The sequence below is a fragment of the Heterodontus francisci genome, chromosome 19, assembly GCF_036365525.1.
Source record: "Heterodontus francisci isolate sHetFra1 chromosome 19, sHetFra1.hap1, whole genome shotgun sequence".
Taxonomy (NCBI): Eukaryota; Metazoa; Chordata; class Chondrichthyes; order Heterodontiformes; family Heterodontidae; genus Heterodontus; species Heterodontus francisci.
Window position 1 is genome coordinate 70,285,880 of NC_090389.1, and position 27,834 is coordinate 70,313,713.

Below are 27,834 nucleotides of genomic sequence, written 5' to 3' on the forward strand. Positions count from 1 at the left end.
TTTAACAAAGAAATTGGAACAGGAGGAAGAGCGGCAATATTGACAAAGCATACTGTGACAGCATTAGAAAGTGAGGGTATCAGTAAGAATGAGCAGGCAGTAGAAATATTATGGATAGAACTCTGGAGTAGAAAAGCATGCAAGACTTTGGTGGAGTTAGTTAAATACCTCCAAACAGTAATGATAAAGTAGAAGGATACGTAAACGCAGAGGATCAGTGAAGCTTGCTGCAAAACCAGTGCAGTCATAATAGGAGACTTTAATTTTCACAAAAAATGGGAGGAGGACAACTCGAGTCCCAAAGAGTGAATTTCTTGAGTGTGTTCAGGACAGTTTGTTTATGCAATATGTTCTTGAAGCAACTAGAGAACAGGCCATTTAAGATTTAATAATGAGAATTAAGCCTGAATTGACCAATAATCTAATGGCAAGGGAAAACCTACCAAACATAATAATGATAGAATTCAATATTTGGTTTGAGAGAGAAGGATGAATCACAAACAAAAGTTTTAAATTTAGGCAAGGCTGACTTTGTAGGGATGAAGCAGAAATTGGCCACAGTAGGCTGGGCAGAAGTCTCTTTGGCCTCCTTGTCTCAAGAGACAATGGGTAAGCGCCTGGAGGTGGTCAGTGGTGTGTGGAGCAGCGCCTGGAGTGGCAAGAAAGGCCAATTCTAGAGTGACAGGCTCTTCCACAGGTGCTGCAGAAAAATTTGTTTGTCGGGGCTGTTACACAGTTGGCTCTCCCCTTGCGATTCTGTCTTTTTTCCTGCCAACTGCTAAGTCTCTTCGACTCGCCACACTTTAGCCTCGCCTTTATGGCTGCCCGCCAGCTCTGGCGAACGCTGGCAACTGACTCCCACGACTTGTGATCAATGTCACAGGATTTCATGTCGCGTTTGCAGACGTCTTTAAAGCGAAGACATGGACGGCCGGTGGGTCTGATACCAGTGGCGAGCTCGCTGTACAATGTGCCTTTGGGGATCCTGCCATCTTCCATGCGGCTCACGTGGCCAAGCCATCTCAAGCGCCACTGACTCAGTAGTGTGTATAAGCTGGGGAAGTTGGCCGCCTCGAGGACTTCTGTGTTGCAGATACGGTCCTGCCACCTGATGCCAAGTATTCCCCGGAGGCAGCGAAGATGGAATGAATTGAGACGTCGCTCTTGGCTGACATACGTTGTCCAGGCCTCGCTGCCATAGAGCAAGGTACTGAGGACACAGGCTTGATACACTCAGACTTTTGTGTTCCGTGTCAGTACGCCATTTTCCCACACTCTCTTAGCCAGTCTGGACATAGCAGTAGAAGCCTTTCCCATGCGCTTGTTGATTTCTGCATCTGGAGACAGGTTACTGGTGATAGTTGAGCCCAGGTAGGTGAACTCTTGAACCACTTCCAGAGCGTGGTTGCCAATATTGATGGATGGAGCATTTCTGACGTCCTGCCCCATGATGTTCGTTTTCTTGAGGCTGATCGTTAGGCCAAATTCATTGCAGGCAGACGCAATCCTGTCGATGAGTCTCTGCAGACACTCTTCAGTGTGAGATGTTAAAGCAGCAACGTCAGCAAAGAGGAGTTCCCTGACGAGGACTTTCCGTACTTTGGACTTCGCTCTTAGACGGGCAAGGTTGAACAACCTGCCCCCTGATCTTGTGTGGAGGAAAATTCCTTCTTCAGAGGACTTGAACGCATGTGAAAGCAGCAGGGAGAAGAAAATCCCAAAAAGTGTGGGTGCGAGAACACAGCCCTGTTTCACGCCACTCAGGATAGGAAAGGGCTCTGATGAGGAGCCACCATGTTGAATTGTGCCTTTCATATTGTCATGGAATGAGGTGATGATACTTAGTAGCTTCGGTGGACATCCAATCTTTTCTAGTAGTCTGAAGAGACCACATCTGCTGACGAGGTCAAAGGCTTTGGTGAGATCAATGAAAGCAATGTAGAGGGGCATCTGTTGTTCGCGGCATTTCTCCTGTATCTGACGAAGGTAGAACAGCATGTCGACGGTCGATCTCTCTGCACGAAAGCCACACTGTGCCTCAGGGTAGACGCGCTCGGCCAGCTTCTGGAGCCTGTTTAGAGCGACTCGAGCAAAGACTTTCCCCACTATGCTGAGCAGGGAGAGTCCATGGTAGTTGTTGCAGTCACCGCGGTCACCTTTGTTTTTATAGAGGGTGATGATATTGGCATCGCGCATGTCCTGAGGTACTGCTCCCTCGTCCCAGCACAGGCATAGCAGTTCATGTAGTGCTGAGAGTATAGCAGGCTTGGCACTCTTGATTATTTCAAGGATAATGCTGTCCTTCCCAGGGGCTTTTCCGCTGGCTAGAGAATCAATGGCATCACTGAGTTCCAATTTTGTTGGCTGTACGTCCAGCTCATCCATGACTGGTAGAGGCTGGGCTGCGTTGAGGGCAGTCTCAGTGACAACATTCTCCCTGGATTACAGTTCTAGGTAGTGCTCAACCCAGCGGTCCATTTGTTTGCGTTGGTCAGTGATTATGTCCCCTGATTTAGATTTGAGGGGGGCGATCTTCTTGATGGTTGGCCCAAGGGCTCTCTTAATGCCATCATACATTCCTCTGATGTTTCCGGTGTCTGAGGCCAGCTGAATATGACTACATAGGTGTTGCCAGTAGTCGTTTGCGCAGTGCCTGGCTGTTCTTTGTGCAGTGCTTCTGGCTGCTTTAAGAGCTACGGTGGGCAGAAGTACTAATTGATAAAACTATGAATGAACAGTGGGATGTGTTCAAAAAGTATCTGGTACATACCCCTAAAGTGCAAGAGCTCTACTTGTGTAATTAAACAACCTTAATCAACAAGGGAAATGAGAGAGAGTATAAAACTAAGAGAAAAAACTTATACTAAGGCAAAGAACAGTAGAGATCCTGCAGACTTGAAGTGATATAAAGGACAGTAAAGGGATACAAAGAAAGTGGTAAGGGCAAAGAAGGAATACGAGCAAAAACTTGCAAGGGATATCAAGCACAACATTAAAGGTTTTTACAAATATATTAAGAAAAGGAGAGTGGCTGAAAGTAATTTGGGCTCCTTAACGACAGATGCAGATGATATTGTAATTACAACCATACGAATTAGGAGCAGAAGTAGGCCATTCAGCCCGTCGAGCCTGCTCCACCATTTAATAAGATCATGGCTGATCTGTTCTGTCTCGAATTCCACACGCACATCTACCCTCAATAATCTTTGATTCCTTGCCTGACAAGAATCTATCTACCTCCACCTTAAAAAAGTTCAAAGACCCCGCCTCCACCACCTTCTGAGGCAGAGAATTCCAAAGTCGCACAACCCTCAAAGAAAAATTTTTTCCTCGTCTCTGTCCTAAAAGGGCGACCCCTAATTTTCAAACAGTCTCCCCTAGTTCTGGACTCACCCACAAGAGGAAACATCCTTTCCACATCCAGCTTGACAAGACCATTCAGGATCTTACATACTTCAATCAAGTCTCCCTTCACTCTTCTAAACGCCAGTGAAAACAAGCCCAGTCTGTCGAACCTTTCCTCATAAGACAACCTGCTCATTCCAGGTATCAATCTAGTAAACTTCCTCTGAACCGCCTCCAACGCATTCACATCCTTCCTTAAATTAGGAGACCAAAACTGTATTCGAGATGTGACCTCACCAATGCCTTGTATAACGGAAGCAAAACATCCTTACTTTTATTTTCAATTCCTCTCGTAATAAAGGATGGCATTCCATTAGCCTTCTTTATTACTTGCTGTACCTGCATACTAACCTCTTGTGACTCATGCACATGATCTGGAACACCTAGATCCCTCTGCACCTCGGAATTCTGCAGTTGTTCCCCGTTTAAGAAATACTCTGCTTTTTTATTCTTCCTACAAAAGTGAACAGCTTCACATTTTCCCACATTATACTCCATCTGCCAGATTTTTGCCCACTCACTCAACCTATCTATATTGGTCTGCAACCTCCTTATGTCCTCTTCACAACATACTTTCCTATCTATCTTTGTTTCATCTGCAAATTTAGCTACCATGCTACTGCTCCCCTCATCTAAGTCATCGATATAAATTGTAAAAAGCTGAGGCCCCAGCACAGGCCCCTGCGGGACTCCACTTGTCACATCCTGCCAATCAGAAAAGGAACCATTTATGCATACTTTCTGTTTTCTGCCAGCCAGCCAATCTTCTACCCATGCTAACATGTTACCCCCTACACCATGAGCCCCTACTTTGCGCAATAACCTTTTATGTGGCACTTTGTCAAATGCCTTCTGGAAGTCCAAGTACAGTACATCAACAGGCTCCCCTTTATCCACAGCGCATGTTACTCCTTCAAAGAACTTCAATAAATTGGTTAAACATGATTTCCCTTTCACAAAACCATGCTGACTATTTCCGATCACCTTGAGTTTTTCTAAGTGCCCAGCTATAGCCTCTTTAATGATCAATTCTAACACCTTCCCCACGACAGATGTCAAGCTAACAAGCCTATAGTTACCTGTTTGGACAAAGGAAAATTGCAGACTCTCTAAATAGCAACTTTACATCGGTCTACACAGTAGAGGATGAGGATAAAATACCGGAGAAACAAGGGAAACTAAAAATAAATCAAGGGAAGGAACGAACTAGATTTAACATAACTGGAAACATGGTGATGGCAAAACTACTGTTATTATAAATTGTCAAACCTCTAGGACCTGATGGTTTCTACCCCAAGGTATTAAAAGTAGTTGGTAAGGAAATTGTTTGTGTGTTGATCATGATTTTCCAAAACACCCTCCGACCGGAAAATTTTCAAAGTCACTTCACGATTAAAGGGTAAGAGAGATAAACTAATACATGATAGGCTTATAAGTCTAATTTCTATTGTGGGCAAGTTACTAGAATCTGTTATTAAGGACACAATGAGCATTTAGAAAAATATGAGCTGATCAGAGACAGCCACCTGGATTTGTAAAGAGTAAGTCATGTCTAACAAATAATTTTTGAGGAGGTAACTAACTTGGTCGATTAAGCAGCGTCTATAGAGGTTATTTGTCTGAAGTTCCAGAAGGTGTTAAACAAGGTTCCACATAAGAGACTGTTAACAAAAACAAGTGCGCACAAAATTGGAGACAACCTATTGTCTTGGTTAGGGAATTGATTAGGAGGCAGGAGACAGAGAGTAGTGATAATTGGTATATAGTTAAATTGGCAGGAAGTGGCTAATGGTGTCCCTAGATCTATACCGGGGCCACCGCTTTTCACTGTATTTCTAAATGACTTCGATGAAGGAATAGAGAGCCATGTTGCATTGAATATAAAAAAAACTTACCGGGTGATGTAATTGAAGTTTATGAGTAAGAGCTTTGATAGGTAGAGAGACAGAATCCAGAACAAGGGGGCACAACATTAAAATTAGAGCTAGATCATTTAGGGTTGATGTCAGAAAGCACTTCTTCACCCAAAGGGTGGTGGAATTCTGAACCTCTCCCCCAAAAAGCTGCTTGGACAAAGGCAATTTAAAATTTTAAAATCTGGGACTGATGGATACAGAACAAAGTTGGGACGATGGAGTTAAAATACAGATCAGCCATGATCTAATTGAATGGTGGAACAGGCTTGACGGGGTGAATGGCCTACTAATAGTTCGATGTTCCTAGACCAACTACAATAATTAGATGCTTATTTTTTTTAAACTAATCAGCCCGAAATGCATTTTCAAAATTATGAATTTGTAAATTTTAACACGTGATTTTAATTGGCATGAACATACATAACAATCACAGTAAAATTAAGCACAGAAACTATTCTGTCAGTCATCTGTAATGCAAATAGAAGAACAAGTTACATGTGAAATCATTTACATAGAACATAGAACAGTACAGCACAGTACAGGCCCTTCGGCCCACGATGTTGTGCCGAACCTTTAACCTACTCTAAGATCAAACTAACTACCTACCCTTCATTCTACCATCATCCATGTACCTATCCAAGAGTTGCTTAAATGCCCCTAATGTATCTGCTTCTACTACCACCGCTGGCAGCGCATTCCACGCACCCACCACTCTCTGTGTAAAGAACCTACCTCTGACATCTCCCCGAAACCTTCCTCCAATCACCCTAAAATTATGCCCCCTGGTGATAGCCCTTTCCACCCTGGGAAAAAGTCTCTGACTATCCACTCTATCTATGCCTCTCATCATCTTGTACCCCTCTATCAAGTCACCTCTCATCCTTCTTCGCTCCAATGAGAAAAGCCCTAGCTCCCTCAATCTTTCTTCGTAGGACATGCCCTCCAGTCCAGGCAGCATCCTGGTAAATCTCCTCTGCACCCTCTCTAAAGCTTCCACATCCTTCCTATAATGAGGCGACCAGAACTGAACACAATATTCCAAGTGTGGTCGAACCAGGGCCTTATAGAGCTGCAGCATAACCTCGCGACTCTTAAACTCAATCCCCCTGTTAATGAAAGCCAACACACCATACGCCTTCTTAACAATCCTATCAACTTGGGTGGCAACTTTGAGCGATCTATGGACATGGACCCCAAGATCCCTCTGTTCCTCCACACTACCAAGAATCCTGTCTTTAAGCCTGTATTTCGTATTCAAATTCGACCTTCCAAAATGAATCACTTCACACTTTTCCAGGTTGAACTCCATCTGCCTCAATTACCTCAATTAGTAAAGTTCGATTTTCTTCCCAGTTATGTCTTTCATCTTCAAGGTCCATAGTTCGACAAAATAGTTTAGGGCCATCTAAATGCAATAAACAGAAATGAGTCTTATTGAACCATAATCTACTTACAACTTTGCCAATCGAATTGCAAAGCCATAGAAGAGCAAATGAACCAAAACAATGCTGTATCTTAATCCAATAACGTAGAGTACAACACAGTCTATTTTACACTGCATTCATGTTACCTTGGAGTCTTTGGTCACCTTTGAAGAAGAAAAATAAATTTACTTTCTTCTCAGGAAATATTTCCACACTGTAAACAAACAATCCAAAAGTCACTGGTGTGCAAGAATTTGAATAAACTTTCCTAATTTTAATTAAGATCTGATTAAGGAAATTCTGAATAAAAACAGAAACTTTAAGACATAATTTTACAAAGCTATCAAAGACTTGATTCAAAAATTATTTAAATAGTATAAATTTTTAAAACACAACATAACATCCAAATGTTTGTAAAATGAATTGCTTTGCAATTATTGGAAGAAATGCATAATTCCTTCTGGATTTGAGTTTTCAATACATGTGTGAGTTAAGCTTCTAGTCCTATCACCTGTTGTTTGTTTAAATAGTAAAAACAATAATAGTTACTGTTCAAAAAAACCTCCAAGCTTAATTTACTGGTGGCTACTATTTGAAGCTCAAGTTTTTTTTTAACTGGAGCTTACAGTATTTGTTCAACATGGCCACATTAAAAAGGACTGTTGCCTAAAATGCAAAGCTATTCCATTTACGCTTAATCAATACTTTAATAATACTGACAGCAGTATTTGTAATGTATTATGAAACAGTATCTGATAATGCTTTATTTTAATTAGCTTTTCATCATTTTTTAAAATTAATTCATGAGATATGGGCATCGCTGGCCAGGCCAACATTTATTGCCCATCCCTAATTGCCCTTGAGAAGGTGGTGGTGAGCTGCCTTCTTGAACCGCTGCAGTCCATGTGGGGTAAGTACACCCACAGTGCTGTTAGGAAGGGAGTTCCAGGAGTCATTGTGATAACACTGGAGTATCGTACTAAAATAATGCAGTTGGAGGACAAGTGAAGTGTAGGTAACATTTTGGCAATTCGGATAGACACAGATTTAGATCAAGATTGAACAAATAATAACAAGTATTCACTGTGTGCAATTTCCAACCAATCTTAAACCATCTGGGTATAAATGGATATAAAATCAAATAAGTGAGGTTCATTTCAATCACAGATTATGAAACATTATTGAATGCCAAAGGGCTGGCTCTAATCATGTTTCTTCATATCAAGAGCCGAATAATCCTGACTATTTGAAACCTGCCTTTTTTTTCCCTTGTATGTCAATTTAAGAAACTTGACAAAAATTAGATTGTGTAACATTTCACATCCACAGAAAAAGGTTCAGCTCAATTTCAATTTAAACAAAATAAGGTTAGCTTTACGTTTTTGCTATAGCATCTCCACAATCGTCTAAATCTTTCTCTTCATCCTCATCTTCAGAGGAGCTGTCTTGGAATCGAGGATCTTCTTGCCATGGAAATGCTGTCATATTCATTGACTCAATCTTATATAATTCTGAAACAGTAAAAGATCAAATGTAAATTGCCACTTTTGAATGCAAAAGATTCAGTGCGCAGCAGAGTGAAAGAAGTTTGATTACCATACTCTGGTGAGTCCCCAGAATCAGCTGTTTCCCTGAAAAGGGAAGGATAAATGGGTGAACTCAAACAATTTTTTTTTTGTTGGGGGTTGATACTTTCAATAAGTTATTGCCAGATCTCAACCAATATCACTCTGAAAATTATTGTTAAGAGGCAGATGAGCCAGGGATGACTCTCCAGTTATATAATTATTTCCACAGCGATGTGAACATGTTGGTGTTTTGAAGTGCTGGACCTACAGAAGCTAGTTTCAATGGCCCAGATTTAGCATTTGTAAGGGCAGCGATACAGTCAGTGTTCGACATCATAACACTATGAAACTGAAACAACTTCTGACACCCTCATGTGCACAATTAAATGTGAAAATCCAGAAGTTACTATCAGGGATTTCCCTGCTCCTCCACAGGGTGCGCTGTTAAAGTCCCTGTGGATGGAAATCTTTAGAGACTACTTGAACTGACAGGAACTTCCACTTTTATGCTATTAGTCTCATTGTAAAAATGCTTGGAAAAGTTACACCTTGTTGAATGAGGTGTAACTGGGTTTTTAATGGGATACGACCGTCATAATTTATGCTCAGCAACCCCTCTGGCTCTGAAAAAACAAACTTATATTTATGGATTGTGAAATTACTCTATCTTGATAAATTGCATAGATTTTTTAAGTAATAAAAATCATTTTTTTCAAAGTTTGTTTCTGATATTTCATCTTCTACCTTAAACCCATGTGTATGTTCCTCTGTGTATGTACCTTTATTTCGTTGTCTATAAAATGATTAAAAAGTGAAGGATAATCAGTGCTTTTTACTTCCTAGTTTGCTGTCTGTGAAAATTCTTCAGTGATTAGCTGCTTTGCCTGCTTGATGACATCAATTGTAGCTAGAGATCTGGTAATCCGCTTGACCTGATGCCAAACTGAAGTAATTTTGGGAAAGGTGAAATCCACGCCACAGAGATCACTAGATTTTTGTGGCAAGCTTTCTTTGAGGTCAGTGGAGAGTGCTGTCGCGTTGCTGCTAATCTCAAAAGCTGGGCCTGTATCAATAGTTTCATTTCACAAATTATACTTTCAATTATTGACCTGATGGTTGCAGAAAATACATTTGAACTAATACATCCATTCTAAGTCCTCTCCTTCAAATTCCTCCATGACTTTGCTCCATCCTACTCTGCAAACTTCTCTAGCCTTACATCCCACTTTGCATCCACAATTCTTCTGAACCTGATTCACTGCTTGGCACACCTTTCCCCACTCCATTATCAATGACAGGGCCTTCACAATATAATCTTGCATTCCAGAAGTTGTTCCTCTGCTTTTTTTCATAATAATTTCCCCATAATAAAAAGGTTCCTTAAAACATATTCTCTTTGACTATGCTTTATGCCATCTTTCCTATCTTCTCTCCTACCTCCTGCTTGTTGTCCACTGGCTAGTCTACTTCAAGTGTTTCGGGATTTTTTTTCTCTGCGAAAGGACATTGAGTGGTTCTAATTCAATGCGCACTGATTCCCAGTGCAAACTGCCCATAATTTGGTATGCATATATTAAAAGAAAATCAGTAACGTCACTCAAAACAGCAGCTATAAGGATAGAAAAATTCAGGCTAGTGCTCTTTTCAGAAGAATGAAGAACAAAATAATTTGCATTTATATAATGCCTTTCACAACCTCAGGATATCTCAAATATGCTGTCAACGAAATATTTTTATGAAGCATAATCATAGTTGTAATGCTGGGAACACGGCTGCACACAAGATCCTGAAACAGCAATGTTATAATGACCAGATATTCTGTTTAAGCAACATTGGTTGAGAGATAAATACCGTCCAGGTCACGGGAGAGAACTCTCCTGCTTATCTTCAAAAAGCATCATGAAAACTTTTATGTCCATCCAAGAGAGCAGCTGAGGTTTAATGTCTCATCTGAAAGACAGCACTCCCTTAGTAATAAACTGAAGTGTCAGCATAGATTATGTGCTCAAATCTCTGGAGTGGGACTTGAACACACAACCTTCTGACCCAGAGGTGAGAGTTCGATCACTGAACCAGGGTGATAACTAAGGCATATTATTGTGCCACACAAGGAGGAATTTTATTGGGCTTCTGTGTGTAACATACTTCGGATCACTCAAAAGTTGAAACTTGGTACCAAAAGTGAGAAGGTGTTCCATTCCTCAGTGCTGATCAGCAAAAATGTTCGAAAATAACATTATTAGTGCAAAATATACATAAGCATTTTCTGCTTGTTGATTCAACAGTAGTCATAAAGAAACAATTTTACCTGGCTTTTGACTGCTATGAGTCGCATCTTCAAAAAAAGAAAATGTAAAACCAGCTGAATCTTCTTTTATAGCATTACTACTAGAAAGGCAATCCAAAGTGTGCTGGGTGATCTGAGTCTCAGTAGATTCAACAGGTTGATCTTGAACCTGACTGTCATCTTTCTTATCCCATGCTACTTCTGTTTCTTTGGTCCTGGAACTGAACATTTCTTTCAAGCCTGTATCAACATCATAATAGATTTCTTTTGATACTTCTGGAAGCTTCTCAGCCTCTTCCTTCCTTTTTCTTCTTTCTGCTTTGCTGCAATGTTTATGAAATAAGTTAAAAGGTAAATTTGATGAACTTGGCCCAGATATCTAATTGTCAAATTATCTTTTAGTAATGGAACACAAACTTCACATTAGATTTCGAGAGTTAATGGCTGCCACATGTTGGGTTTCTAACACACTTTCTTGAACCATACATTAAAACAGACTATTGATCTCAATAGAGCTGCTGAGGTACTTTCATTCTCTTAAAAGACTTGACTATTTTTGGTAGTAATGATAATTTGATTTTGGGAGGGAGGTGAAAAACAAATAGCTATTTCAAAAATTTTAAAAAAGCTTTTACTCAAGGAATTATAAATTTAGAGCTTGACAGATCACAACGTAGCAATCAGTGGACCAAAAAGTAATTAACTACATTCCGATGAAAGGTCATCAACAGGAAATATTAACTATTTCTCTGTCCATGGATGCTGCCTGACCTGAGTATTTCCAGCATTTACTGTTTGCACAATTAATTGTTAATTGCTTTGAAACATTTCAATGTGATAAGGGACTGTATAAACACAAGTATAATTTCTAATATGGAAAAAAAATAATTTTTTTGAAAGTTTTTCGAAAACAGAATCTTGCAAGCTGTTTTTATCCCTCATAGTTATCCTCTTTATTCATTCATGAAAGACATTCTCTAGATTTCATCTAACAAAATTTCAATTGTGTCCCAAAATGGATTTTTCCTCTCTTCCTCACTGCCTCATGCCATCTCACACTGACATGACAATTCACATTACATGTCCAAAATGACGATACTCAGAACAGCTGATTACTTTTATCCCAGGGGTAACAAAAATAGAAATGCAAACTTGGCAGTATAATAAAGTCACAAATACAAGCAAATGCACTTATGCCATCACATTAAAATTTTGCAAATGGCTTGAATTAGTATATACAACAACAATAACTTGCATTTATACAATGCCCTGAACATAGTTAAATGTCCCAAGGTGCTTCACAGGAGCATTATTAAAAAACAATTGACACCGAGCACACAAGGAGATATTAAGACAGGTGACCAAAGGCTTGGCCAAAGAAGTAGGTCGCAAGTAGCATTGTAAAGGAGGAGAGTTAGAAAAGCAGATAGGTCTAGGGAAGGAATTTGAAAACTGGAGGCCGACGCAACTAAAGGCATAGCTGCCAATCGTGGAACAATGATAATCAGGGAAGCATAAAAGGCCAAAATTGGAGGAATGCAGAGATCTGAGGCTTTTATGAAAGGAGGAGTTTACAGAGATAGGGAGGAACAAGGACATGGAGGGATTTGTAGACAAGGATCAGAATTTTAAAAGCATGGCTTTGCTGAACTGGGAAGCAATGTCGGCCAAAGAGCACAGAGATGATGAGTGAGCAGGATGTGGTGTGAGTTAGGGTATGGGCAATAATGTTTTGGATGAGCTCAAGTTTATAGAAGGTGCAAGGTGAGAAGCTAGGCAGAAGAGTATTCGAATTGTTGAGGCTGGAGGTAACAAATGCAAGAAATACTCCAAAATCTATTGCAATTTGGTTGAGGTTTCAAAAAGTGATGAAACTCAATACAACTTTAACATGGGGAAACTACATGTTTTACGCTCCTTTCTTTAATTTGAAAGTGAAATATATTTTATAAACTTAAAAATGCATTTGCACATGTAAAGTTATATCTGAAAATTGGAGTTTTACCAAATCATGCAGGTAAGTGAATTTTATTGATTTTAGAATGCATAATTTTGTGAAAGTACAGAATCAGATGAACATGATTCTTCTATTGAACTCATCCTCAGATTTCCAGTTATCCTGTTGCAGTTTTTTTTTTGTTTGTTCATGGGATGTGGGTGTCCCTGGCGATGCCAGCATTTATTGCCAAGCCTAATTGCCCTTGTGAAGTTCTTGAACGGTCTGTGAGGGATGGGAAAAATTATAAATGCTCTTCGCACAAACCTGACTCAGATTAAGAACTCACAACCACAAACCCATACCTTACTATTCTGTAGCACTATGTTTTGGACCAAAAATGCATTATGCCACCCACACAATTTTATTCAATTTCAGCAGGAACGGTCAACTGCATATTTTTGTTGTACAAGCTGCATAGAGGCCTTGTTTCATCGTGAAGATAATGCTTATTTTTGAATAACTATCACAGTTAAATGACAATATTGTCAAGTATTCTGAATCCGTAAATGGCCAAACTAAGAAATATAGAATTATACTTATACATTTGAAAATAAAATGTTAAGGGATCCACATATAATTGTCGGTTACCATGAATTTCATCGTATAGCAGTTTCAGTAAAAAAAAAATTACCTTTCTGTTTTGGATTCTTCAAGCTTGCTTTCATAGACTAAATGATCTCCTCTTGTAGGATCATAGCGCAGAGCAGAGACATCTCTGAAAAAAATGTTTTGTGGCAAAATATTGACAGACTTCCAATTTGAAAAATACAGCAGATACTATAACAATGTGAAATTGAGTGCTTGTAGTTACAATACCACCAAATTAAAAAGGGGGTGATTTAAATGCTTTACTTTGTAAAACCTATGTGTCGAATCAGAGAGAACAGTAGTTTGTAACATTTTATCGGGCCAAGTGCTGCTGTAAATACAATGAAACTTGACGTAGGGTGCAGTCGTACTGCATTTTCATGTTGATGTGAAGCAGTGTTAGTAGGTTCCTTTGGGAAGCTGTCTCACACCATTTTGTAATACACAGTGGAGCCTAACTTCAATGCAATATTAAGTCGAGTTTAAAAACACTCAGATAATCCCCACTAGACCTCTGAACCGCTTTATAAATCTATTGCAGTCTTTTAATGTTTTGAGAAAAACAGGTGCTTCTATCCACGCTCTCAAAACATTAAACATTTACCGGCTGAGGAACAGAGCTCTGCGCTTCCCTAGCAGGCAGACTGCAATTCACAGCCTGCAAAATAATGAGATTTTGCTGGATGTATCTCACAGTTTTCAGTTACCTCATTCCTAGATTTTAACTACAGCCTTAAGACAGCAATTGAATAATACTGGTCACTTGTCCTTTATTAAAAGATGCTCTGAAAACACTCATGATTGAAAGGTTGTGATTGATGTTGTGAATTTAATCATTTTAGGCAGTTACCAGATCTGGAAGTACATAAGAACTAGAGTCTTTCAATGAATACATACTTGAAATTTTTGAATTTTGCTTGTTCTGTCCTGAGTTCAGTCTTTTCATAATCGTATTGGATAACACTCTTTAAGATGTTCAGAGTTCTCTCTTTCTCTTCAACAAACTCTTCTTCCTCAGCATTTTGGCTTCTAAATGTAACAGATTCTTCTGTAAAAAAAGTAGAACCCTTCTAAGAGATACTATTAAAATGTCTGACCTTGTCATCGTCTGGCATTCACGCACACAGCAAGGGTTATTGGATAGCAATCAGGAATTTGAACCCTGGCTGGATTTTGTCTTCATTCTCACACAACACTTCCTTTGCATTCCCTGAATAGGGTCTTGCTCTCCTTACGACCATCCCAACAGAATATCTCTGCTCTCCCCACCAAATTTGTGTAGATCTCCAATGGTTTCCCCCTCATCTATCCCTCACTCTTGTTCAAGTTCTCTTTACCTTTTTCACTCAAGAGGATCTCCACATCTCCAGTCCTCTTTCCAAAAATCTCTTCCTATTTTCTCCCCATTCCTTTATGAGGAAGGACAAAGAAAAGTCATTTGTTCATTGGAGATAGACCCCTTATGCAATTATCATTTTTCATCACCGTTTCTTGCATAATTTCTCTTTCTCTCCGTCATGTCTTTATCCTTTGTTTCCATAATTTCTTTTTCCCAGACTGATGTTTATCAGCATGAGGAAGATATATGATTTTTCTAGTATACTTTTCTGACTTTCCTTTCTGTATATGGATATATTCTGTTGTTTCCATTTCGAATTATCAGATAACATAAAATTTACAGCCTGGTTTTCCAATACTGTAATGGTAAAAATGGGATTGAGCTGTCTCATTTTGCAGACTCACGTACACCGACAGCTCAGAGAGCCGAGGGTGGTGAGGCAGGGAGTGAGGTTAAGCGGCGAAGCAGGGCGTGAGCAGACAGTTGCTGGAGAAAGCGGCGAAGATGGCGGGGGTGCTGTTGAGATGGGATGGAGACGGCGATCGCAGCAATTGAGGGGCTTTGGGTTTAATTTTTTTGTGTCAAATTGAGCAGCACCATCTTTATTACTGGCAGCTGCCTGAGGCGTTGCAGACATTGATGTTCAGTTGATGGGGCTGCATTGATGCATGTGCCAGTACTGCGCCACCCAGTGGTTGTGTTGTCAGCAAATGCAGCCCCTTTTCAACAATCTCTTTCTAATTTCTCCCCATTTCTTAATAAGAACAAAGGAAAGTAAGTTGCTTATTGGAGATAGACCCCCTATGCAGTAATTATCACTTTTCATCACCATCTCTTTTATCACTTTTCCTCCTTCATATCTTGATTTTGATTTGCGAATTTCTTTTCATTTTTCCCATACTCGTGTTTATTAGCGTGAGGAAAAGGGTACATGAATTTAGAGTATAATTTTCTGACTCACCTTTCTGTATGTAAACTGAAGGCCATCTTCTCGTTAAAGGACAGGTGCAAGCTGCATAGAGGGGGGGGCCATTAACTGAGTGAGGACATTCACCTGGGGCCTGCATATCTGACGTCAAATGAAGAAGTTTGCTGCTAACAGTTCCTTATTTTTGCTCAAGTTTCTTGTGTTATTCATCAATGACAAAAACCCAAACTGCAACTGGGAGAGAAATCGCTTGAAGCACTGTACAAAGTGAGTATGAGTGCAAAAGCATTCATTGTGCCAAACCTGAATGGCACACTTCTCTTGAAGGAGGCAGTGGAATCTGAAGAACAACAGATAGATGCTGAAGCATCCAGGCCAATGTGCTTACCTGCTGTTAAGAAGTTTTCTTAGGGTCAACATCCATCATTCCAGGGGATGGGTTTGTTGCATGAGCAATCCACCCAGGCTTTTTTCCCCCCATATATTGTGAATTTCATGGACTGCTGTACAACAAAAGCATCATGGCTCATCCTGCATAATGGCCACTAATATATAAGGTTTTATAATATCAAGTGCAACTTTTATTGGTCATTTAGGTCATAGGGTTATTATGATGATAACCGATTCCCATACAGTTCCCATCTACAATGCTTTGCAGTGCATGAAACTGTGCCACCCAGTGACAGCTGTGTGCCCTGACTAGCTGATGCCTGTTTCCAGATAAAAAGTGGAGATGTTGGCACTCATAAGCCTGCCATTTGCCACTTGTCTGATACAAGTATGCACTGCAGACTATTTAATGCATCATATGATCCCCACGGAAGATCGGAAGGATGAGGTGACGTGAAAGCTTCATGCTGAGGGAACTTTCCCATCTGTTTTTGCTATTCTTTTCAGGTTTTTCCACAGCAGATAGCACAATTCTGTGGTTCTAAGGGCTGAATTTCTCATGGAGCATTGCACCTACATTGCTGGCCTCCGATGAACACGTCCTTTTAAACCATGCAGCATGTTCAGAAGCAGCAAGTGGAACAAATTGGAAGTATTGGTAAGAACCCCTTCCACCGCCCCCCTCAAAAAATATAATAGCATGAAGTTACCCAACAAAACCAACTAATGAACAGAGCTAAATTGAAGCAGTCCATGTAGAAATGCAGCAAGACCTGGACCATACCCAGGCTCGGGTTTATAAATGGCAAGTAACATTTGTGCCACACAAGTGCCAGGCAATGACCATCTCCAACAAGAGAGAATCTAACCATCTCCCCATGACATTCAATGGCATTACGATTGCTGAATCCCCCACTATCAACATCCCTGGGGATACCATTGACCAGAAACTGAACTGGAGTAGCCATATAAATACTGTGGCTGCAAGAGCAGATCAGAGACTAGGAATCCTGTGGCGAGTAACTCACCTCCTGATTCCCCAAAGCCTGTCCACCATCTGCAAGGCACAAGTCAGGAGTGTGATAGAATACTCTCCACTTGCCTGGATGGATGCAGCTCCAACTATACTCGAAGCTTGACACCTCCAGGACAAAGCACCCGCTTAATTGACACCCCATCCACAAACATTCACTCCCTTCACCACCAACGCACTGTGGCAGCAGTGTGTACCATCTACAAGATGCACTGCCGCAATGCACCAAAGCTCCTTAAATAGCACCTTCCAAACCCGTGACCTCGACCACCTAGAAGGACAAGGGCAGTAGATGCATGAGAACACCACCACCTGCAAGTTCTCATCCAAGCCACACACCATCCTGACTTGGAACTATATCGCCGTTCCTTCACTGTTGCTGGGTCAAAATCCTGGAACTCCCTTCCAAACAGCATTATGGGTGTACCTACCCCGCATGGACTGCAGCGGTTCAAGAAGGCAGCTCACTACCACCACCTCAAGGGCAATTGGGGATGGGCAATAAATGTTGTCCTAGCCAGCGACGCCCACATCCCATGAACGAAAAAAAAGAAAATTCAACTGCACCTATGAAAAAAAAATTTTTACTATCCAGAAAAACAACACATCTCTCTTTTGGACCACATCAGCTGCCCAAGTTTCAGGACCCATATCACATAGGCAAGCTGCATATTGTGAGTGAAAGCTTTCCAAAGGTCAGAAGATTTTGCGAGTCACCCTTACTTAGTGAAGTTTGGTTCCATGCCAGCAGCATCGTTTAATTATCTCATTTTAAATAGTCAGAAAGATGGGTGCAACAGTAATCTGATTCATGAGGAAAGGGGCTATATTGTTATACCTGTATTCAATGGCAACAGATGTGGCTATGTAATGTGGGTAATGTCTCAGAAAATCAGAGTTGTTTGGAATTCCCTTAATTGCTCCCAGTAACATATGTGCAGTTAGTTAGTGTTTCTTTAATCTTCCTGTTTTTAAAAACATAACTTTTTGATCCAACAACCTGCATCTTTATTCCTCCAGCAGAATAGTTGTTATTCAGAAGAAAAAAAAAATATCTGTATTTAGGGTACATCTCAGAACTTCAGGACATTCTAAACTCTAACAGCCAATGACGTACTTTTGAAATGTAGGCACTCTAGTAATGTGGGCAAAAATGATAGTTAATTGACACACAGCAAGGTCCATAAACAACAGAGATGAATGACAAAATAATCTGTTTTGGGGGTATTGATGGAGAGATAAATATTGGCCAGAATACCAGGAGATGTGCCCAGCTCTTCTTTTTGAATAATGGCAATTGATCTTTTACATCTACCGAGAGGACAGATAGGACTACACTCCTTCAGAGTATCAATCTAGATTATTTGTTCAAGTCTCTGGAGTGAGGCCTGAACCCAAGAGTGTTAAACACTGAGCCAAGGGAACACAATGGGGATATTTTGAACTTAACCCACCTTAGGAGAACCTGATGGGATCCGATCAGAAGCCTGATTTACACCCCATTCAATTTTACTGTCCATTGAAGTCAATGTAAAACGGGTGGCTATAGTTCAGTGACAATTACCTCCAATAAACTCAGAGCTGGTATATTTAAATCTTCCTGATTATCTGAATGATTTACATATTACCCCACTTTCTTTCACACAAACAATACCAATCTTGATATTAGCATGAGATTCATTCAAGTGCTCTTAACAGATTAGGATTTCTTGAATTACTGAAGGTCATAAACATGCAAGGCACTTTGATGAGCGCACTTAATCCAATGAGTAGTAAAATGGTCAAAAAGCAAAAACAAAGAGTGAATATTTTATATTTCAGAGAACTTCATTATGGTCACCTGTATTTTCCTCTTCGCTTTCCAAAAAGCGTTCATCCATGCGAAATCTTTCATCTGTCCCAAATCGTGATTGTAAAGCCATCAGCTGCAAAAGAGAGCATAAGTAACTTTTAAAAAGAAACTAAACATTGTAATTTTTAAGTTCCTCACCCCACAATTCTTTAGTCAAAAGGACATGCATGTGGCCGATTTCCACACCTCTCAATTACACTTTGCGAATCAACCAAGATGTGTATAAGAACAGTCCAGGGTGATTCTGCTCCCTTACATTTCTTGTGGGAACAGCTCTTCTATTTCAGTTTGTACCTCTTTAAACATCCCAGGAAAGAGACCTGCAAAAAGAGTTATGGCCACAAGTCTGCAGCTTACCACTGAGTAGCACAATACTTTTAACATATTGCATGATTTGTCTGACTTTATTTCATGTTAAACTTCAATCAATAAATATGGCATGAACTGCTGCGAGCCGCAGCCAAAAAAAAAAGCTTTAAACATAGTGACTGAAGAATTTCAAATTAGATTACTGGAAATTGCCCCTCATTTCACCATTGTCCCAATCCTACTCGAATGAATCAGGCACACAGTAATGGTCAGACCAGCAAGAGAAAAAAAAAAGTACTTAAAATGAAATCTTTGGATATCAAAAACAATTAAGTTCCTTAATTATCAGGCATTTATATTTGACATAAATTGATGGACAATTACTAATTCAAGTTTTTAACCCTTCTGTGCAGTGTAGCATACAAAAAATGCCTCTGAAGTATTCAGACAAGGTTTCTTCGAGAGGATATCCTTCTTACCTTCTGACCGGCTTTTCCTTCAAACTGAGGCTTAATTTTGAATCTGCCATTGCGATCTTTATCACTGTCGCTTTCATCCTCCTCCTCACTATCAAATAATTTCCCAATGGTTCTACTTTCAAAAGCCTGAAGGTAATTCAGAAAAAATTGAAATCCTTTTAGTTTATAATGAAGCAAGCTACTATACTGCTGGGAGTTTGAAAAGGTAAAATCTCTTGAAAAGTTTGAACATCGGGCAAAATTTGGACTGAGGCAAACTTTTAAAATCTCACAACACTTAATTTTTGGAATGCTGGACTAGAAGCTCTGCTGCATACTTTTTAGCTTGAGGGACTGGGAGTAATGACACAGGGGGATGTAAAAGTCGGTGGCGAACCCGCTTCCGCCTAGCCTGGGGATCTGTCCCGCATTTTACGGGTCCCTGGGCTTTAATTCTCCCGAGGCAGGACTTCCACCTGCTTGAGGGAGGAGGTCCCGCCTCAGTCCCAGCAGTGCCACAGGGAGTGGTGGCCACTGCTGGGACTGCAGCACAGCCGATCAGATGGATCCAGGAGTGCAGGTAAGATGCCTCCCTCCCTGGTGAGGCTGGAGTGGTCGTTAGGGGGAGGGAGGCGTCTTGTGTTCTGGGGGTGGGTTGGGAGGTGGGGGTGGCCCACAATCGGGCACCCTGTGCCCGACTGCCATGGCACCCCCCCCAGGGCACGGAAAGGCTGGCAGCTATTGCTGGGCGGCCTTTCACGTCCCCAGCACATCCGCTTGCAATGGGTAAAATGCCCTTGGAGGCTGGCACGGGCTCTTAAGTGGCCATTAAGTGGTCTCTTAAGGGCCTTGATTGGCCTTGGGCAGGCGGGCCATACCCCACCCCACCCCCATCAACGCACTGTAAAGTTGACCGGAGGCGGGAGCGGGGCGGGTAGGCCTCCTGGAGCCTCCCACTCAATTTTACACCCCCCAACGTCACCAACCGACCCGCTGGGGCGGCATAAAATTCAACCCTGAACCTTCGCACACTCAGACTTTGAAAAGCATCAAAATTAACACAATTACATTTCTTCAAAAATGCTAAGCTAAGTGTCTGCACTCGGGGGTAAAGCCCCTGACTTGTACAGACAAGGAAGACTTTTGTGGTAGAAGTATTACAATTGGCTCCAGCACCCCTTCACAAAAAACTAGTTAGAATTCACACTCCTTTTCAGTAACCAGCTATTCTGATAGTGAATGTGTGGATGTTGGACAAAGACAGAATTGGGTTTGTTACGATGTACTTTTCAAAATTTTTTTCATAGATGGGAGTGTTGGTGGCTCAGATCGCATTTGTTGTTCATTCCCTAAGTGCCTTGAGGTGGTGGTGAGCTGCCTTCTTGAACTACTGCAGTCCATCTGGTGTAGGTGCACCCACAGCGCTGTTAGGAAGGGAGTTCGAGGTTTTTCACCCAGCGACAGTGAAGGAACGGCAATATTGTTCCAAGTCAGGATGGCGTGAGACTTGGAGGGGATTTTGAAGGTGGAGATGTTCCCATACATCTGCTGCCCTTGTTTTTCTAGGTTTGGAATCTGCCGAAGGAGATTTGACAAGTTGCTACAGTACATCTTGTAGATGGTACACATTTCTGCCACTGTGAGTCAGTGGTAAAGGGAGTGAATGTTTAAGGTGATGGAAGGGGTGCTGATGAAGCAGGTTCTTTGTTTTGGATGGTGTCAAGCTTCTTGAGGGCTGTTGGAGTTGTTCTCATCCAGGCAAGTGGAGAGTACTCCATGACACTCCTGACTAGTGCCTTATAGATGGTGGACAGGCTTTGGGAGTCAGGAGGTGGGTTACGACCAAGCCAATCCAGTCCTTGCTTAACATTCACCGCAGAATTCCCAGCCCTGACCTGTTGTTATAGCCATAGTGTTTATATGGCTCGTCCAGTTAATTTTCTGGTCAATGATAACCCTCAGAATGAATTTGTATAATTGGATAGCTTGTCAGTACTCGTTGATAAGGCTCGCACAAGAATAATGGCTGCTCATGCAAGAGTGACTGGCAGCCATGAAACTGTATACCAGCAGTAGGGTTCCAACTCAAGGAGGACAAGAAAGAAAACAAGTAATCAAACTACACTCTTCAGAAGAGTCACTGAACTTATTTAGTGAATAAAATATCCAAAAAGACTCGGAAGGTTTCAGGTTAGAGCTCCGATCTGTATCAAGTTAACTTATCACAGCTGAGGCTGTGGCAGGCTTCATTATTGTGGGAGATAGTGGTGAGGATGCAGGGGTGAGGTGGCGAGCAATGAGCCAGAGGTCTTACTCTAGATTTCTATCCAGCTATCCCTGCTGAAAGTTCACATGTGGATATTAAGCAAGGACTGGATTGGCTTGGTCGTGATTCCTCATTTGTGCGGTGGCCTATCAACAATCACTATCTTGGCTCACATGAATGGACCATTTGAATGAGATATCAAGGGATACACATGGAAATGGCTTCTCTACTCCCAAGGTTGCTATTACAAGGAAGGACATCTCCAATCCATGACCTCTTGTGTTCCACTACCTCATCCAACATATCATTGTGTCCATCCCTGTAAAAGAAATCTCCAAGTCACTTACAACTACATGTTCTAAATCCCAACTGCTGAGCCCTTGCTCTCCACTTGTCAAAATACTTCAAAAGCTATAGGTTTTCTCAATTACTTCCTTATGTCCACCTTTGATGCTCCAGATTGACTGGGAGAGGAAGGTGTAAAGGTTTACTGTGGACACAAGAACACAAGAACTAGGAGTAGGAATAGACTATTCGGCCCATCAAGCCTGGTCCGCCATTCAATACAATCATGGTTGATCTTGGGCTTCAGCTTCACTTTCCTGCCTGCTTGCCATATCCCTCGATTCCCTGAGTGACCAAAAGTTTGTCTATCCCAGCCTGAAATGTATTCAACAAAGAAGCATCCACAACCCTCTGGGGTAGAGAATTCCAAAGATCCACAATCCTTTGAGTGAAGTAATTTTTTCTCATTCTAAATGATTGGCCCCTTGTCCTGAAACTGTGCCCCCTGTGTTTTAGATACCCCGCTCAATGGAAACAATCGCTGTGTCTACCCTATCCAGCCCCTTCAGAATCTTGTATGTTTCAATGAGATTGCCTTTCATTCTTTTAAACTCCAGAGAATATAGGCCCAATTTACTCAGCGTCTTATCATAGGACAACCCCCTCATCTCAGGGACCAAATTTAGTGAACCGTCGCCGTACCACCTCCAATGCAAGCATACCCTTTCTTAAATGTGGAGACCAAAACTGCACACAGTATTCCAGGTACGGTCTCACCAAAACCCTGTACAATTGTAGCAAGACTTCTTTATTCCTGTACAGGCCACACTGGGAATAATTTTGAGATTGAGAGATAAAGTACATCGTTACTACAGAATGCACAAGATTATTTCACAGTCAGATTATTTCATGTTATGCATGAACCAGGACAGCTTGATGCTAAGAATTACAATCACTGATAACTTTATCCATGATAAACCCACAAAAATTTACCAAAAGTATACAAATGAAATGCACAACAAAAACCTTACTTTTGCAACATGCCATTTTTCTCCACTTTCTGCTGATAGGTTTGAGCCTTGTGCTTTAGAACAACCTCCAACATCTTCAAAGAGTGCCTTGTTTTCACTCTGTTCTTCAAAATCAAAGACAATGTGCTTCCCTTTGCCAGGTTGCAGACTGTCCTATAGTAAATATATATCAAAATAATTGAAAGGTGCATTTTTGTTCAGAGGTTAAAGGAAGAGGAAGTAAAGTGGTAGACTGTACGGCACTAACTTAGAGGTCATAATGAAGAGAAGTTATTTTCATAAAAAGAAAGAAAATTAGCAATTATTTACGACACAAAATCTCTAAATTTGTACCAGTCTGTCTTCAGGGATGGGGAAAGTAGTAGTAATGGATAAACTTTCTTTTTAGGCATTTGGACTGTTACTTCCAATTCTTGTTTGTACACTTTGTTCATATTTTCGTGTTAAGTGCTTTGGTTAATATTAAAGGGCTTTTTCAATTAAATTTCCTCCCCTTTCACAACACTTACTGCCATGTTTCCTTCTTCACTCAAGAAAGTTGTACAATCAGTATATTGGGGTTGCAGTGTGCCTGAGAATAGGTAGCAAAAGGCAGAGTGGAGATAAGAAATTGTCCAATATTGGTTTCTCATTGAAAAGCAACCACTGTCAAGATAATTTCTCTTTTTCTGCAAGGCATAATATAACTAACTGCATCAATTTACTCCCCAATTTAAAATTTTATATTGGACACCGAAGATAAACCTTATCCAAGCTCATCAGGAAATGAAACATTATAAAATATCGAGTAATAACCAAAATATAAACAAGTTAAATGACCCCCTTACAGATCACCCACCCTCCTTTAGGCTAATATGTATGGTACTGAATATATCATTTCAAGATTTGAGAGTTGATTGTTTGAAGACACTTCCTAAAGGATTTCCAAGTGTTTAAATGCCTGCCCTTTGACTTCAACTGAAGGCAACGGATTCACCCTCTTCTCCTTCAAATTATCTCCCAGACTTGGAACACTACCCCAAAAAACACCTATTGGGACAGTGTAGTAAGCACTAATTTTAATTAACAAAATATGAAGTGTGAAAGATTTTTTAAAATTAATTTCAAAAATGTAAAAATGTATCAATTATAAATAAACATTATGCTTTTTACTGCTGTAATGCTTATCTTATCATTCTTAATCTTCCTATCTAAGCCAGTTTAGAATGCTTCAGATGCCAACCAATAAAGCCAGGCAGACAGCAGACCAAGAAACACGTTGACATGTGCACTTGTTTCCTTTCAAGCTGCTTGGTGCCTCTTCAAAAGGCCTGGCTAAGATCAAGTAACCAGCACATGGAGAATCAGAGGGGAAGAATTCACACTCAACCATTACGTGATTTATGAAGAAAATACTGTGCTGCTGCTCGGGGGTTTGAATTGCTGTGCGTATTATTAATGTACTGCATGCATATAAATATACTGTAAAATGTATGGGCTAAATCACACTTTTGCAAGGTTTTAAAATGATGTACAAAAATGTGGACTTTTATTGTGGGTATGGAGATCACTGGAATGATGTATATAATGGATTCACAGTAGTTAGTAATCAACAGTAAAAAGAAAGAGTTATTTTTGGCTGACTGAGCAAGCAATTTGAAGGTGAAAATAATAATTTCAAAACTTGAAATTAAAAAACAATTGAATTGAAAATTTCTAACATACCAAATTGGCAAGGGCCCCCTGAATGAGTTTCTTCTGCATCGCGGTGTCTTTCTGTTTCTGCTGCAATGCAGCCAGTCTTTTCTGATTGTCCAATAAATGTTTATCCACATTTTGAGGAGTTCCTGCAGCTAAACTATTAGCAGTACTCTCAATGCTGAGGGAAATATTTGGTTTATTTTTAATCAAAGAACACTTTGCAACCCCTCCATCAATTCCAGTTTCACATTCTCTTTTTTCCCTCACATGGCCACTTTCAGTGACAAGTAAAGATGAGGGTTCAATCTTCTCAGAGTCGGTTGGCTTTGTATGCATCATCTTTTGTTTTAGAGCTTTTACCTCCTCATTGGAGTCTTCGTAATCACTGCTTTTATCTCCATTTAGTAAAATGGAATTATACAATTTGTGCATTCCAGATTTCAACTTTTCTTCTTTACTTTCAGATATACCAAGGTTAAGCCTGTGGCTAGGAATGTCCATGGTGGACGTGTTGAATTGAAGAGATTTTGTTCCTTTAAATGGTGGTGGCTTGCAATTACTGTTCATATCACTATCAGAATCAGAGGATACCACATTCTTGGTTCGATGAACTTTCTGTTTTTTGTCAACTGATGTGGTTGCGGAATCACTACATGATTCTTTATCCATCTTCCTCTTCACTTTCAAAAAGTACTGATCACTAATTACTTTCTCTCCTTGACTATTTGCTTCCTTTACCTTGAAGAGGCACTGCGTGCCTTTAAAAGGAGGTGGGTTAATCAGTTGTTTGTTTGGGGTCATTTCATAGTCACTGCTGTCCTCATCCTGAACAGCTGATACCATGCTGTTTGGTATGGTATTTTTCTTCGAGACAGGCATGCTCTGGGAAATTATTGCACCAGAAGCTGATGGCAATAGGTTTACTGTGAGAGGCTGTAACAAGTTACTTTTAGGAAAGTCCAATTCACTTTCTAATTCTGATTCGCTGTTTTCTTTCTCAGCTTTGGAAGAACTATTTGCCAACTGTTCAAGGTCAGTTAGTGACAGGTTTATTCGGTAACAGCTACTTATCATTTCTTCATAATCAGAATCCAAATTGGATTCAGAACTCTCTTCTTCTGAATCTTCATTACTGCTATTACTATTAGATTCAGACTCCTCCTTCTCAGGATTACCTTCAGCCTTAGAGTTCAGAGAACCTGGTTTTCTACTAGATTTTGTCTTTGGCAAACTTCTGTGTGGAATCATTTTTGCAGAGATAATTTCATCAGTGTCAGCAGAATCATATTCACTACCACTGTCATTTGATGTGTGATGGATGCGAATGTCTTTCAACGTTACTTTCTTTGTGTCATTTAATGCCCAATGAGTTTGATGTTTTAAAATGTAATCCTCACCAACCACCTCCAAAGGCATGTCTTGTAGATTTTCATCTGTCTGACTATGCTCTTCAATTTTACTTTTCTCTCTTTCAATAATCAATTCCAGTTCTTCAGAGTCAGAATCACTATTTGCCACTTGAGCTTTTGACCATGGATTGCTTTTGTTGGAGGCAGTAGTTTTGTGTCTGCCAATGTTTTGATTCATGGAACTGGCAAAAACAGCAGATTTAGAGAAGGCAAACTTGTTCCCTGTAGTACCAATGAACTCATCCTTATTAGATCCTCTTTTGCCATTATGTTCAATCCTGTTTGAAGACATTTTGTTTGCTTGGAAATTGCTGTCAGAATCACTGGACTCTTCCATATTGTATTTGTTGACAGATGGCTTTTGTCTCTTAACAGGTCGTGTAGGAGCAGGGAAGTCCCCTCGTCGTTTCTTACTCATTTCCTCATCATCTTGTTCTTCAAGATGCCATGTAAGGTTGGTTACTGGGGTTTTGATTTCTAAATCTGACATATGATCCAGTTTCTTGATGTTATGACAATATTTAGAAGGATCATATTTTATAATGTGAAATTAGTTAAGAAATGTCTAGAATAGTATTTCCAATTTAACCAATATAGTAAACCACACAAAACACTAACATGTAATTTCTTCAATTCTTTTCATTTTCAAAAGGATTATAATACGCTGTAGATAATGTATGATGCCTTGGGAGCTAGAATGCACATTCATTTCTTATTGCTAATTAGAACTGTACTCAATGGTATCAACTGTGGATGAGTGACAGCACATTCACCTCTGAGTCAGATGGTCAAGAGACTTGAGCACAAAAATCTAGATTGATGCTCCAGTGCAGTACTTAGGGTAGAATCAGAGTCATTACGGCACAGAAGGAGGCTATTTGGCTCATCAAGTCCATGCCTGTTCTCTGCAGAGCAATCCAATCAGTCCCATTCCCCTACTTTATCCCCGTAGCCCTGCACGTTTATTTCCCTCAAATGCCCATCCAATTTCCTTTTGAAATCATTCATCGTCTCTGCTTCCACCACCCTCATAGGCAGTGAGTTGCAGGTCATTACCACTCGCTGCATAAAAATTTTCCTCACATCTCTTGTCCAAAACCTTAAATCTGTGTCTCCTAGTCTTTGTACCATCAGCTAATAGGAATCGCTTTTCTTTGTGTATGCTAGTCAAACCTGCTCCAAGAAGAACAACCCCAGCTTCTCCGACCTAACCTTGTATCTAAAATCCCTCATCCCTGGAACCATTCTGGTAAATCTCCTCTGCATTCTCTCAAGGGCACTCATGTCTTTCCTAAAGTGTGGTGACCAGAACTGGACGCAATACTCCAGTTGTGGCCCAACCAGAGCTTTGTAAAGTATTGTCAGAGATGTAATTTTTAAATGAGATGTTACACCAAGGCCCATCTGCCCTCTCAGGCGGGCATAAAAGACCCACTTTGAACAAGAATGAGTTTGTCTCAGTACTTGACCTATACTTATCCCTCATCCAAAATCACGAAGACATTATCTGATTATTACCTTACTGCTGTTTGTGGGACCTTGCTATGTGCAAATTGGCTGTTGTGTTTCCTACATTACGACAGTGACTATATGTCAAAATTCATTGCCTGTAAAGCATTTTGGGATGTCCTGAGGTCATGACAAGCACTATATAAATACAATTCTCT

The 27,834-nt window shown here is 40.5% G+C and overlaps 1 protein-coding gene across 3 annotated transcripts in view; it reads right to left on the minus strand.

Annotated features, from left to right (window-relative positions):
- Positions 1-27,834, minus strand: part of nol8 (nucleolar protein 8) — a 55,733-nt gene that overhangs the window by 4,930 nt on the left and 22,969 nt on the right. For all 3 annotated transcript variants that reach the window (XM_068051876.1, XM_068051878.1, XM_068051877.1), the window contains exons 7-16: positions 24,783-26,709; positions 23,079-23,231; positions 19,518-19,643; positions 18,718-18,802; positions 14,085-14,235; positions 13,231-13,314; positions 10,622-10,923; positions 8,124-8,256; positions 6,892-6,959; positions 6,644-6,726 (exon numbers count right to left, since the gene is read on the minus strand). In XM_068051876.1, coding sequence (XP_067907977.1) covers positions 6,644-6,726; positions 6,892-6,959; positions 8,124-8,256; positions 10,622-10,923; positions 13,231-13,314; positions 14,085-14,235; positions 18,718-18,802; positions 19,518-19,643; positions 23,079-23,231; positions 24,783-26,709 — 3,112 coding nt within the window. The remainder of the gene's footprint in view (positions 1-6,643; positions 6,727-6,891; positions 6,960-8,123; positions 8,257-10,621; positions 10,924-13,230; positions 13,315-14,084; positions 14,236-18,717; positions 18,803-19,517; positions 19,644-23,078; positions 23,232-24,782; positions 26,710-27,834) is intronic.